Here is a 14,787-nt window from a genome sequence, read left to right as displayed (position 1 = left end):
TGGGTTCACAACGGAGACCTGCTCTAAGTATGGGTGAAGTTGTTCCATGGGCTGGGGTTCCTGAACAGAATAAAATGCAGGAAGTAAGTTGAAGGCTGGCATCCGTCTCTCGGTGCTCTCTGATGGTGGACAGTGTGACCTGCTACCTCGTGCCTTCTCGACCACGATGGGCTGTACCCTCGTATTGTGAGCAAAACAACCCCTTCTCTTTATCACGTATTCTGTCTCGGCAAGGAGGGAAGTAACTGACTCATAGATTTAGTCTCTGTCCCTTTCATTGTGAAGCATATAGTCCCTAATCTTACAATGTTCAAAGCGAGAGGTGTCTTTCCTTGCTAAGGATAGCTACAGGATGGGTCTGGACTATCTAGAGCCAAGCAGGCATAGAGAGCTGGGATTTTCCACTTTACACATCCTTGCATCGCACAGCGGACTGTGGCTCAAGGCTGGGTTCATCCTCAGAGGCCAATGACTAAGTCATCTAAACCTGTGTAAGGAAGCTGCCATAGAAATACGAAAGGATGTCTGGGCAAGCATCTAGATCTCTGCACAAAAGGTTCTGGAAGAGTGGCAGGGTCAGAGCCACCTGATCTACCCCCAGACCCCTTGATCGGTGTATCTGGGCTGTATCTGGGCTCCACCAGTATCCTTGGTTCACAGTGTTTACAACGAGCCAGCGACACGAGGGAAGAATTAACATCTATAAGATGCCTATGTTGAAAGTTGGCACTCGGTGGTCAGTTTACTCCCAGCTGCAACCACCTGGAATACTCCCTGAATGTCTTTGGCTCATTTCTTGACTGGGTATGATAAGGAGAGGAGCCAAGATGCTTGGTACCCCTGTTATGGTTGCCAGCGCTGTCTCAGCTGGAATATGGGGTCCCCTTTGCCCCGCATGAGCATTCTGGTCTATAAACAGCAAACTAATGGTGAGAAGTGTGTAAGCCTCGACTCAGCCGTGCCAGTTTTGCTCTTCCAGCACCTTGCCTCAGCCCCATCCGTTTTCTCTCACACTGGTAATTTATTGTCAGGGCACAAAATGACTAGTCATAGATTTAAAAAAAAACAAAACAAAACAAAAACTCGCTCACCGCTGTGGGAATACAAGCTCTGTCCCCTTTGGGAGTTTGAGGGTCACAAGAAAGATCTGTGGAGACCTTGCAATTTTCAACTACCAAAATTCTTTCCCTGTGGGTTGCTTGTGGCTCAGTTCCTCTATGCGATCTGTGTGTATAGGTGTCTGCGTATGCCCCTGTCTGGTGTGGTGTGTGCGCAAGTGTGTGTTAGAGTGTATGTGGGTGGTGTCATTCCTGAAGAGTGTGTGTGTGTGTGTGTGTGTGTGTGTGTGTGTGTGTGTGTGTGTGTACACCTGAGTGTCATTCCTCAAGAGTCATCCACTTTTTACACATGGTCTTTCACTGGAACCTGGTGCTCCCCAAATAAACCAAATTGGCTGACCGGTGAGCCCCAGAGATTCTCTTGTCTCTCCCTCTCATGCTAGGGTTATAAAGCACTTACCAGGTTCTTGTTTTTTGTTTTTTAACAAATAAATTGTCATACACCAGGCACTTCAAGGAGCTTCATCCAATAATGCCTTGTTGCTTTCTCCCCAGTAGGCTAAGAACTCCCTGGGGACAGATACCTCCTTCACCCATTTTTGTGACCCCAGGGTGAGAGCCGATACCCAACGCAGGCTCACGAAGGAGCCTAGTGGGTTTGTAACTTCCAACCCCTACCTTCCAACGCTCTACGCCCTGTCCTCCTTCCCACTGGCTTCTTTCAGTATCTCCTAGGCCCACCTTCGTGTTGCCTTGGGAGACTGTGCGGTCAACTACTGGAGGTGGAGGCTGGGCAGAGAGGGACTCACCAAGGCACCTTCCAGGCATGTGGCATAGTTATATCCTCGTCCCATCACTAGGAGTGACCTCTGTGTGTAGAGCTCCAGGGCCAAGTCGTGGATCTTCTCATCCAGGGATAATACTTCTTTGATCAGCTCTAAGCCATGCAAAGAGATAAGGGACAGAACCCAGTCATTCTGGCTTCCAAATATTCACAAGGCAAATCATCGGCTATGACAAGGTTTAGAGACTTAGGCTGCTCACAAGACCGCTTCCATACATATTTAGACAGGCTTTAGACTTAGGTCTGCCATAGTTTGGGATACCGTCCAGGAACTTGTCAGCTTAGCAGTTCCTGTTTGCGTGAGCATGTGCGTAGATATCTAGAAGATAGGCTATAAGCTCTCATTCCAGCTCCACGTTACAGGAAATAAACCAAGAGCCAGAGAGATGAAATTACTCCCTGGGAAGACACAGCACTGAAATTCCAAATGAACTCCTCAGTTCCTTGCCCTGGGCTGGGTCCCAAGGCGAAGTCAGTACAAGTCAGACCCATTGTGATCAAACTTCCTGGTCCCAGGACTCCTTTTTACGCTCACAAATTCTTGTCATCCCCAAGAGCCTATGTTCTCGTGAGTTATAGCTCCCTATATTTAATTGGATTTGAAAACAACGCTAATCAGCCTGGCATGGCACACAAGAGAGGTAGAGACTTGTGGATCTCTGAGTTCAAGGCCAGCCTGGTCTACCTAGTGAGTTCCAGGACAGCTACACAGTGAGACCCTGTCTCAACAACAACAACAACAACAACAAAAGAAAGAATGACATATTAAAAACGTTTCTAAGTGCTGATTTATTAATTGCAAAAATAATAAAAAACTTATAATGATATGTTTCTGAAAAAAATTAAGAGTCTGAGAAGATGGGTATTCGAAGGGCTCTTGTGGGCCTAAACATGGTTCTGGCAGTCCTTGCCCTTCTTCCCATTCCCTTATGTGGCCAATTCCTCCCCCTGAGGCTGACCACCAAGGTCCAGCTACCAAGAATGGAGTCCAGCAATCAAGAGTTCCCTTTGGCGACCTTAATTCACATGCCCAATCAGAAGGAACCACCTCCTCCTAACACAGGGGTTTTCCATTTATAAACTGCCTTTTGCCTATAGGCCAGGCCTGTCTCCTTTCCCTCCAGAGGCAGTCCTTTGTCCCTCAGGGCAAATATCCCTTCCCCCTTCTTCCTTGTTCCTTTCCCTTCTCCCTCATCCTGTATCTCCTATCTTTGTCCCTCATTCCCTGCCCTTTGTGCTGAGAACTTGGTCTTGGAATGTTTTATGCTGATTCTGGTCATTGATTTTTTTCTTTTCTTTTCTTTTCTTTTCTTTTCTTTTCTTTTCTCTTTTATTACATCCCAGCACTCGGGAGGCGAAGGCAGGTGGATACCTGTAAGTTTGAGACTAGCCTGGTCTACAGTCTACAGAGTGAGTTCCAGGACAGCCAGGGCTGTTACACAAAGAAATCCTTCCGGGGGGGGGGTCAATGGGAATTGGGGGGAAGGGGGAAAAATAAAAAATAAAAAATAAGAAATATTTTATTACTTGTATGTGTGTGCAGACTGGAGAACAACTCGTAGGAGTCAGTTCTTATATCATGGGGATCAAACTGGGGCTTCAGACTGGGCAGGAAGAGTCTTTACCTATTGAGTGGTCTCGTCAGCCTAAAATCTTTATGTATGTTTTAGCATCTAACTTTTTAGTAAAAGAGGTGACAACATATCTGTTTTTGCATTTAACCTATTGTGATTTTTGTCATTATTATTTTAATATGTCCCCAAGCCTTACAAAGATTTATATTTGGGAAAGGGAAAGGTTAAAAATGTCTTCAAATAGTTGGGAATGTTCTTGGATTCTGCATCAGACAAGAAGTTCTTGAAACCGGGAGTTGCAAGTATGGAATTTGAAACATAGATGACATTTCCCTACTTTGTTACATTTGACCTGATTTGCACCTAAATGGCTCTTTCACTCAATTTGATGACATCTTGCAAAGGCCCAGAACTAGACGAATCTAAAAATGGACACATTTAGTTACCAAAAATCACCTCTTTAAAATCGCTGACTTCTTAGTTAAAAAAAAAAAAAAAGGAAATTGGTTAAGTTAGTGACAAGCTTTCCAAATTCTAAATGATGACTGGAAAGTTGACCTTTATTATTGGCAACAAGCCCAGTTGTTTGTTTTCTTTGAAGAGCCTGGCTAACTTTGTTCATTTTAAGGTAAACATCCGCCACTGAAGTCAGGTCAGCTTGCTACACTGGCACGGAGGGCTAGCAGAATGAGGTCAGATGCAAAGGTCCTTACTCTGCTGACAACTGAGGCTTTAAATCTTGGCCTAGAAAGATTTGTTAGGCTGGTTTGGTGGGGGTTTGTGGAGTTGGGGTGGGGTAGTAGGATTTACCATTGAGTAGAAAGGTCTGGCAGGAGAGAGGAATTAACAGCATTCTTTACATAAGAGTAAAGGAAGAAAATGACCCAGAGGAGCTCAATGGATTTGGAACTAAAGAAAACCACATTCTGGGACTCACCAGGTAAAGATCTGAGGCCACGTATGATCTCTTGTCTCCTGGTCTGTAGAGAAATTCGATCTTCAGACATCATCAAACCAAACATCACCAGAGAGATGAATTGGCTGGTGTAGGCCTGAGGACAAAGGGAGGCGGGGACCTTAGACAGCGGTCTCAGGTGTTTAAAGAGATAGGGGAGCTAAACAACAGGAACAATGACAGGAAAAGACAAAATGAAGAGGAGAGAAGAGGAAGGAGAGGAAAAGACAAAATAATGACAAAATGAAGAGGAGAGGAGAGGAAGGGAAGAGAGGCTGGGGGGGGAGGTGAAAAACCAGGTGCAATAGCAAGGGTACCCATATCTTCATGCTACCGCATCCCCCCAGGTTCTCCCTGGAGAACACAACTACCTTGGTGCTAGCCACCCCAATCTCGGGCCCTGCGTTGATGTGGACGCCACAGTCGGTCTCTCGGGAGATGGAGCTGCCTACGGTGTTGGTGATGCCCACGGTCAGCGCACCGCGATCCTTACAGTATCGCAGCGCCAGGAGCGTGTCTGCAGTCTCTCCTGCAACACGGGAGATGCTGTGAGTGAACTGTGGGACGCTGTAAGTGCTGGTGTTAGGCCAGCGAGCATCCTCTTCTCCCCTACTCCCTTCCTCCTTCATTCAGCCCTACTCATCCCACTTGGAAATTCAAAGCCTGGCCAACCTTTGAAAAAGAAAGCCCAGGCTCAGCATCTCTCCTGTTGTTTCTTAGACTGAATCTCATTACTATTTATATAGCATTATTTCTTCTTCTTCTCCTTCTCCTTATTAATTATTCCATTTGTTTGCATCTCAAATGATATCCCACTTGCCCCCTCCACCAACACCCCATTCCATGATATCCCACTTCTCGGTTACCCCACATCCGCCCTCCCCCCTACCCTTTGGCTGTATGAGAGTGCTCCCCCACCCACCCACATTCTGCGGCACCACTCCAACATCCCCCTATGCTGGGGTATCAAGCCTCCCCGGACCAACGGCCTCCCCTCCACGTTGATCTTATTCCCTGTTTCCTTGAATCCTCAGGTCAACTCCATGGGGGTGGGCATGGGCGTGGGGCTCCGTCCTCATTTCCCTTTAGGCTGAGGAGTTCAGAGAAATGCAAACATAGCCCCATCCCAGCTGTGCCTGGGTACAATTTGCTGAGGTTCAAACACTGAAAACCAAGACTACCCACATAGTGCTTCTCAAATAAAACCTGTCTGAAGGAAATATTTCTTGCAACCTCCCACTGTGGACTCAAATTTACACCGCAATAGCGGTGTATGCACAAGCCAGCACCAACTCCCCACTTGTCAATTTTAAAGAAACTCAGAGCAATAGGAGGCCAGCCATAGTATGAAACCTGGTGAGTTTCCAAACCTGACTGTTCCCTCCATGTGTCCAATGAGATCCTGACCTGTCCCCAAAACTGGTGTCACCAAATGCTTCCAGGTGGGCTAATGCCCCTCTGCCCTTTTCTCTTTAGACTTCTGGATGACTCTAGGTTAGCATCCGTTAGAGAGGCAGGCAGAAAAGGAGAAAAATGGTGCTACCTGTGTCAGTCTCTATCTCTGACTTTGGTAGCTTGTTTACTTAAATCTCAGATGAAGAGATGGCTCAGTGGTTAAGAGCACTGGCTGATCTTCCTGAGGAATTCCCGCAACCACATGGTGGCTCACAACCATCTGTAATGGGATCCGATGCCCTCTCCTGGTGTGTCTGATGATAGCAACAATGTATTCACATATAAAATAAATAAATCTTAAAACAAAACTGGATTATGTTTGTACAGAGACCATTAGACTGCCACTACACTGTTTTCATATGAAACCTACCTATTTTTCTTTCTTTTATTTTACTTTCCCTATCATGAACTGTATTGAGGCTCTGAGGAGGTCAACCCAAAGGCAGTTTATTCAGCGGGATGGTGAGTATGTCTGTACTAGTTTTTCCTCAGCTTGTCATCAAGTGGAAATGGTACTAAAAATTCAAAATGGAAGGGACATTAAAATCCCCCCCTGTGATATCGGAATTGTCTTGTCAATTTTGAGCTGTGAGAATGGCGTCAGGTGTTTGTGCTTTATCATCCTTGTCTCACACTCTGAATTATCTGTGGAGATAGATGACAAGACGTTGACATCAGCTTCCATGAGATCCAGAGGCAGAGACAAGTGAATTTGCACACGTGGATGACCCAAGGTTGACTTGGTAATTTCTCAGGGTAGATGATTCATTACATGGGTGTTCCCACTTTTATAAAGCTTTGGAATTCACCAAAATGGAAACATTTCAAAATCCTTCTTAAATCTCCAGGGGCGACTCCAAGGATATGGGAGGGTTGGAGCACACACCTTTACCTGGTGTGAGGAAGGCTCACTCAGCTCCTCCCTCGACCACGTCCCTCCATGCTTCCCCCTGCTGGACAGTATGGGCATTACACATAGCTGGCCTCTAGGGCTTGGACACAGCTCGCCACCCGCTGACTCTAAAGATGTGACTCTCAACCCAGCAGTACAATTGAGACTTTTTTCTCCTTTAAATTAAGTACAGAACACATTTAGGAGCAGGGAGGGGAGTGTTCTTGGAAGTGCTAGGAGGCTTAGAATGGCAGGGGAGGCCAAAGGGCAGAGACTCTTAGACCACGCCAGCTTCTCCTAAGGTCTGGAGGGAGCTCCATGTATACAGCATTTGCAAGTCATTAGCCATGCTGAGGAGAGCTAGGTAGCTCCTTTAAGTCATCCATGCTTCTGTGAGTAACCTCAGGAACCTCGAGAGCTCATTAAGCTAGCCTTGGGTGGAATCTTTTCTCTGGTCTGTCATTGGTAGCTATGTGGAGTGAAAACATGTTTGGTCACATTTCCCCAGAGAAAGTCACACTACATCATACAGTGTTGCCAGTAACTGATGCTTTGGGGGGTTTAAATGACCCAGTGCATGAGACCGTGTGTGGCACATAGCCTATGCACAGAGGAGTCATTGGAAGAAGAGAGACGGTGGTGTACAGGGAAGAGGTTTTGGAGATGAACCAATGAAAACCTGGCCATGCTGCCCATCTCCCTTACCTGATTGGCTTATGAAAAAGCAAACATCATCCCTGAACACAGGTGTGTTCCTGTCCAGAAAGTCACTGGCAAGTTCAACCATCACAGGGAGCTCGGTCAGTTCCTCTAACACTTGCCGTGTCTGAAGTCAAATAGAATGGAGACTGAAGTCAGTGATAGGCACCTAAACCACTAAGGACAGTTTGTGACACAGTGCCTTGCTGTCCCCATAATGTGGGAACTTCAGTAGGCCACCTTGCTAGAAGAAAGGGCTCAGTACACTTCTCAAGCTGGCTCATGGGAATGAGAACAAGTTGTGTTCAAGTTCAGAAGCCAGTGCATGACAGCATTACGACCAGCATTTTTGTCTGCTGTTAATTTCCCAGGACTACCTGAGGTCTGGTGTATTGCACTTACAGCCACAGCAGCGTGGTAGCTGGTTCCACAGCCTATCACAATGAGCCTTCGGCATCGACGAATCTCCTTCAAATGGTCCTTCAAGCCACCCAGGAGCACTGCAGGACGCGAGGCAGGGTATTAATGTTAATACATACGATATTTGACTGCATTCAGTGGAGTCAGGGCACAGACAAGGGCTTCTTACTGGGTATGGTAATTACCTGTGTTGGTCTCAAAATTTACCCGACCTCTCATGGTATTAAAAACAGATTCTGGCTGTTCGAAGATCTCCTTCTGCATAAATGCACTGAAGTTACCTGACCAGGGAAACACCATCAAGGTAAGTACCTTTAATTTAGATTCAGTTTCAGAGCTTCACTGAACCAGGAAAAGCCTGGTGAAACTTTGTAACTTTTTGCCAAGATGTCACAAAGCCACAGTGCTAACAGTACCCATAAAGATCCCCCAAGGGTTTTAAAGAGTGTCTGCAGGTGTTTTCCTGTCTGGTGCTATGGAAACAAGTCAGATGAAAGTGGGTCAGACACAGTGACAATCTCCAATTTACACATTAGACCCTGCAGCTTTCGGGAGACAGGGAGCCTTCATTTCTGGCCCCTGAGATCACCTACTCTTCAAGACAACTGCACTCTTCAAGACAGGGACTCTTGGAGGACACCTACCTTTCATTATTTGCTGTAGTTCCATCTGCAAGGTCTGGATGGCTCGGGAGGGGTCATCACTAGCTGAGCGTTTGACTCGGTGAATGGAGAGTTTCCCATCAGCCACTGCAGCAATATCATCATCTTCTAAGAAGATGACCCGGTTGGTGTGTTCTATAATGGCACTGGAAAGAAGAAGAAGAAGAAAAAAAGACATCAAAGGTCATGTTCCACTCTGAAAAGTTACAAGGCAGCAGTAACTTGCTCTTTATCAGCCACGGGGTCCTTATCATTTTAAGCATACAATGACATTACAGTAAAAAGATTGACAGGTGAGTCCTGGTGGTCTCTTCTATACCCTTTTCCTCCCACAGTTATTTTAAAACCTAATCTTGATCTTATAGAATGTATGATAATACACCATTTCTTCAGTAAACATTTTTACTTAATATCTCTAAAACCTTAAGGACTAAATTTTAACCTATTAGAATACCAGCATTCCCTTCAAACTCAACAATTCATCTTTAAATCACCAAATAGCTACTGTGCTCAAATTTCCCCCAGGCAATCTCACGGATGACTCTTTTATAATTGGTTTCTTCAAATAAGTCACAAAATCCATGTCACCTTTGGATAGGGTTGGAAAAACAAACTATTCTGATTATAAAGGGAAATAAGTACTTGCCTTAAACATTTTAAGACTTATATTTATTCATGTGCCCATGGTGTGTGTGTGTGTGTGTGTGTGTGTGTGTGTGTGTGTGTGTGTGTGTGTGCACGCACGCATGCACATGCTACAGCATGTGTTTATTGGTCAGAGGGTAACCTACAGGAGTCAGTTCTCTCCTTCCAATCAAATCTGAGTAAAAATCTAGCTTCTAGATCTACTTGCTGTCCTAGTGGGCCTTAACTCTCAACTTGGCACAGCCTAGAGGAGGGAGGGAGACCTAACTGAGGGAGGGATTGCCCAGATCAGATTGGCTGTGGGTGTGTCTAGCGGTGTCATCAGGGTTGTTAATGGATGGAGGAGGCTCATCCCACTATGAGCAGCGTCAAACCCTGGGCAGGTAGTCCTGGGCTGTCTAAGTTAGCTAATCATGAATCGGGAAGTGAGCAGCATTTCTCCATGGTTTATGCTTGAAGTTCCTGCTTGAGTTCCTGCCCTGACTTCGTTCACTGATGGGTGGTGGGTGGCCTGGGAGTATGAAACAAAATAAACTTTTTCTTCCCCTAAGTTGCTTTTAGTCACCGGATTTGTCACAGACACAAAATGAAGCTAGACCAGTTGCCAATGCTGGTGTACATTATGCTAAACAATGCCTAGGAAGCCGGGATGTGCAAGCAAAATCCAAAATAGTGGGGAACTCACCAGACAAATAACCCAGCTTCCCTCAGCCCCCTCCCCCCCCTCTCTCTCTCTCTCTCTCTCTCACACACACACACACACACACACTCTCTCTCTCTCACACACACACACACACACACACACACACACAGGCACCCCTTGGGAGAAAAACACAGACTTGTGCTACTTATACTGCAAAGTTAAAGAGAGACTTCGGTTCTATGGCTCTGAAAAGACAGGAGTCTCTGTTCAGATTCTAGAGAAAAAATTTAAAGGGATAGAAAGCCGGTCACTTGAAAGGACGATAAGGGGTTGGGGATTTAGCTCAGTGGTAGAGCGCTTGCCTAGGAAGCGCAAGGCCCTGGGTTCGGTCCCCAGCTCCGAAAAAAAAAGAACCAAAAAAAAAAAGAAAGGACGATAAGAATATGCACCCTTGCTTAGTGAGAAATAAAGAGGAAAAGGTAAGACCATCTTGCAATCACGCATGTGCTTGTTTATGTGTTTAAATGCAATCATTATTTTACCCTAGAAAACAAACAGAAATCTATTAACAGCCATCAGTTCAGGATCCACCTCACCTTTGTCTTCTATTAGTCCCGGGCCCCAAGAATACTTAAATAGCCTCTCTGAACTCTGCCCCAGGTCCCCTCTGTAAAACAGGAGCTGGCCACGGTACCTTTACCCAGGCTGAAGCGGGGCACTGAGTCTGTAATAGAACATTCCGCTCTTGCACCAAAGGTTCTACATTTGTCCTCAGGTCTGTGGGGGTTTTTGTTTTCTGTGTTGTAAACCCAAATTCACGTGGTGACATTATTGGGAGGCGGGGTTGAGTACATGATGGGTCCATTCATGGATTCCGGGGTTATCACGGAAGAAGTGTTGTTGTAAAAATGAACTCAGTCCTGTGACACCTTCACCAGATACCAGTGGCACACCCTTGGGCTTCTCCATCTCCAGAACGATAGCTAAACAAACTTCTGTTCTTGACACATTGTTTAGTCCTGGGGCATTTTCACTGGGTAACCTTTTTATATTATGTGAATCTTTGTATTTTCTTTTCTTCTTTTCTTTTTAATAAATCAATTTATTTATTTTATACATGAGTACACTGTAGGTGTCTTCAGACACTAGAAGAAGGCATCAGATCCCATTACAGATGGTTTTGAACCACTGTGTGGTTGCTGGGAATTGAACTCAGGACCTCTGGAAGAACAGTCAGTGCTTTTAACTGCGGAGCCATCTCTCCAGCCCATTTCTCTGTACTTTCAATTGTTAATTTTGTATCGGTAGAGAGCTAAGAGCTGGCAGGATTTTTTTTTTTTTTTGGGTCGTTTCTATGATCATCATTGGATTTTCTACATTGTAAATATTCGTCCTTCCTCACCCACCTAAAGACAGTCTAGAACTGTATCAGAGGTTGTCTTGCTGCTGATTGGTTGCAATAAAGAGCTGATGGCCAATGGCTTGGGCAGGAAGTGGAGGGTGGAACTTCTGGCAGAGAGAGAGAGAGAGAGAGAGAGAGAGAGAGAGAGAGAGAGAGAGAGAGAGAGAGAGTATAGAAATCAGAGGACAGCCTTGGGTATCAAATTTCAGGTTCCACCTACCTTTTGTATATGTGTGTAAGTTGTATGTGCTGTGTAAGTTGACTTGTGTGTTCAAGTGTACATTCCCATGCATGTATGAAGTCTGGGTGACCTGCTCTATCGGTCTGCACCTTATCTCCTGGGGACTGGGTCTCTCACAGAACCTGGAGCTAGGCTGGTGGTAGCCAGCAAGACCCAGTGAGCCTCCTGCACACAAACAGCCACACCTGGCTTTATTTACATTGAGTCCAGGTTCTCCCAGCAAGGGCTCGCTCTCACCAGCCATCTTCCCAGCCCCCACCTTGGTTTTTTTGCTCTGTTGTTGATTTTGTTTTGTTTGTTTTTTGAGATAGGGTCTCTAATTGGTGTGGGACTCTGCAAGTAAGCTGGTTTGGCTAGTGAGCCCTGGGGATGTATCAGCCTCCCCAGTACCAGGAGCATGCAACCAAGGTCACCTTTTCCTCTGGAGCTTCTAAGAGGTCACTAAACCATCAGCCCAGCCCTAGACTCATTATTTTAAGTTTCAAAAATCTATAAAAACAAAGATTTCAACCACAACATTATGTAATAGATTAATTGGGAGAGAATCAAGATTTTGTTTTGTGGTTTTGTTTTCTGAGACAGGTTAGCCCTGACTGTCCTGGAACTTGCTCTGTAGACTAGGCTGGATTCGAAGTCAGAGAACTGCCTGCCTGTGATGGGATTCTTCTCCTCCTCTTCCTTTTCCTCTTCTTCCCCCTCTTTCTCCACCTCCTCTTCTTCTTGGATTTATTTATTTCATGTATATGAGTACACCATCGCTGTCTTCAGATACCCCAGAAAAGGACATTGGATCCCATTACAGATGGTTGTGAGCCACCATGTGGTTGCTGGGAATTGAACTCAGGACCTCTGGAAGAGCAGTCAGTGCTCTTAACCACTGAGCCATCTCTCCTGTGCCTTAAAAACAATTCTTAACTGCTAATTTGAAAACTTAATTCCAAAGCTGGGCATGGTAGCTCATGTCTGTAATCATTTGAGGGGCTGAGGCAGAGGATTGCCGTGAGTTTGAGACCAGCTTGAGCTACAGAGTGGGGAGACTGTCTCAAAATGAAATCACTTTATTCCAATAGTTTTTTTAAAGCAATATTAAGTTTTTCTACCCAAGTTTGGAATCTTTATTCAAATCTATTCTCGTACCTTGTTATAATCATGTGTAGTTTTCTGATTTGGGTCTGTTTGTACCGAATTTATTCTGCGACATTTTTATTAAACCGTGGTTGCTGTCACTGGAGTGAATAGTCTTGTTTCTTGTTTTGTTCATCAACTATTAGCTAAGGGTCTACAGTGCTTAGTCATCTGAGAAGCTTCTAGAAGGAATAAGATAGGCGTGGTCTCTGCCTGGACAGCTGACAGTGTGGTGATGTCTGCTCTCACAGCGTGTCAGTTGGCTTTAAAAGTGTATAATTATATTGCCTGCGAACACTATTCCATCTTCCTTCAGGCTTTTGTGCCTTTTCTAATTTCAGAAACACCTTTCATGTGTCACTGACTACGTGGTTTCCAGCATTTCTTTGCAATAAAATCTCCAGCAAATTATAATGCCCAGACACCACTCACAGGTTACAAAATCTGTTTCCAACAGTAGCTTTCTAGTTTTCCCTCACTCCCCCTTCTCTGTTCTGCTTTCCTCCCCTACCCTAACTATTTTCTTCCTGCGCCTGTATGTCTCTAGAATGTATGTACTTAGGCTGGCAAGATGGCTCAGTGGTGCTTGCCAACAAACCTGACAACCTAAGTTCAATCCCTGGGACCCACACAGTAGAAGGAGAGAACCAAGTCGTACTGAGTTCTACATTCATGCTCTGGGTGCAGACACACACACCACACACACAGACACACACAGACACACAGACACACACACACACACACACACACAGTGTTCAGACAGTTACTCTTTAATTACCTAACCCCAGGAAAACAAGGAAAATGTTTAGCTACCTTGCATCAGAAGCAAAGAAGAACTCCACGGCTTTATCCCCCACAGCATGCAGGCAGGTGGAGCTGTCCAGTCTCTTCAGCCTGGTCTTACAGATATTCTTCACATTCTCAATATTGCCTAGTAAACAAAAGAACGGGTAGGCTGCCCTATTTGCATAACACGTGGCAAAGGAACCCGCTTCCCTCTTTTGAATATTGTGTGGGAGCAATCTGCAATTTTTAGCTGTGGCTGTGCCAGCCAAATCACGCAAAAGCTCCCCAAATAGCTCAGCTGAGCTGAGAGAGCATTTAAATGGCTACAGCCGGCAAGCAGTGCAAACGAAAACAAACCAAAGGAACTCAAATCAGGGCATGGATGCCCCGCTCTCCAGCTGCCTGCTACTCTCTATTTCTGAGCAGGTTTCAGAATATTCACCGCGAGATGCTCTTTTAAAAGATGGAGCATGGATACTGAAACTTGGAGCCACGAGGCAGCTGGGTTCAAGACAGAGTGTTGTGGGTGGTGATGGTTATGTCTGCCCCCAAGCAGAGCCGGCTGCAGGGGGACAGCTACCCTGTAGCTGACTGATGGTGTCCTCAGGAAACTCACATGTCCGATATAAGACGGGGATCTGCTCTGTGGAGAGTTTGTATTTGCTTCGTACCCCGATGAGCAGGGGGCTGCCTCTCCTGCAGGAAAAAGAAGATATCAAGGGACCCCTCACCTTTGAGACCCCAGGCCAGATGAACCCTCCAAATCCAGTCTTTTCCATGGAGCAGAAGACCTTATCCTCTGGGTTTGGAGCAGGGACCAATAGGCTGGCATGCAGATGTCAGCTCACTTCCCTGTCATCATCCAGCTACATGGTAACATGCCTTTCCCCACTGTTATGAGACTCTGGGCTCCTGGTTCTCTAAATCCCCACTAGTAGCGAACCCGCATGGGTAAGTCTCAGGAGCTGGGACTTTACCGTCAGGGAAAGGCCTAGTGTAAGCGGGGACACTCTAGGATTCCATTCCATAGCCTTCACTCACTGTGAACTCCCAGATTAGGGAGGAGTGTTTGCTACCATGAATTTGCCTGGGGAACCAGGCTTTGTGCCTCTTTTGCACAGCTCAGTTCTTTGCTTCCATAAGGCAGACTAGCTGAGTTTTGTGTATACAGTTGGCATTTATAGATTCAACCCGCAATTGAAATTGCACATAGAAAACACTCCTAAGAGCCAAGCTGGGTGGCAAAGGCCTATAACCCGCAGGCCTATAACCCACAGGCCTATAACCCACAGGCCTATAACCTGCAGGCCTATAACCCACAGGCCTATAACCTCGGGATTACGTTCCTATTTGGGCTACAGAGTAAGTTCAGGGTCAACCTGGGCA

The 14,787-nt window shown here is 45.8% G+C and overlaps 1 protein-coding gene across 1 annotated transcript in view; it reads right to left on the bottom strand.

Annotated features, from left to right (window-relative positions):
• Window positions 1-14,787, bottom strand: part of Gfpt2 (glutamine-fructose-6-phosphate transaminase 2) — a 46,084-nt gene that overhangs the window by 7,020 nt on the left and 24,277 nt on the right. The window contains exons 8-16 of the mRNA XM_032913079.1: window positions 14,018-14,097; window positions 13,429-13,546; window positions 8,542-8,705; window positions 8,083-8,178; window positions 7,880-7,977; window positions 7,484-7,604; window positions 4,803-4,960; window positions 4,414-4,528; window positions 1,868-1,995 (exon numbers count right to left, since the gene is read on the bottom strand). Coding sequence (XP_032768970.1) covers window positions 1,868-1,995; window positions 4,414-4,528; window positions 4,803-4,960; window positions 7,484-7,604; window positions 7,880-7,977; window positions 8,083-8,178; window positions 8,542-8,705; window positions 13,429-13,546; window positions 14,018-14,097 — 1,078 coding nt within the window. The remainder of the gene's footprint in view (window positions 1-1,867; window positions 1,996-4,413; window positions 4,529-4,802; window positions 4,961-7,483; window positions 7,605-7,879; window positions 7,978-8,082; window positions 8,179-8,541; window positions 8,706-13,428; window positions 13,547-14,017; window positions 14,098-14,787) is intronic.

The sequence above is a fragment of the Rattus rattus genome, chromosome 9 (assembly GCF_011064425.1).
Source record: "Rattus rattus isolate New Zealand chromosome 9, Rrattus_CSIRO_v1, whole genome shotgun sequence".
Classification (NCBI taxonomy): Eukaryota; Metazoa; Chordata; class Mammalia; order Rodentia; family Muridae; genus Rattus; species Rattus rattus.
The sequence above is the reverse complement of the archived record's forward strand: the minus strand, read 5'-3'. Positions and strand labels throughout refer to the sequence as shown.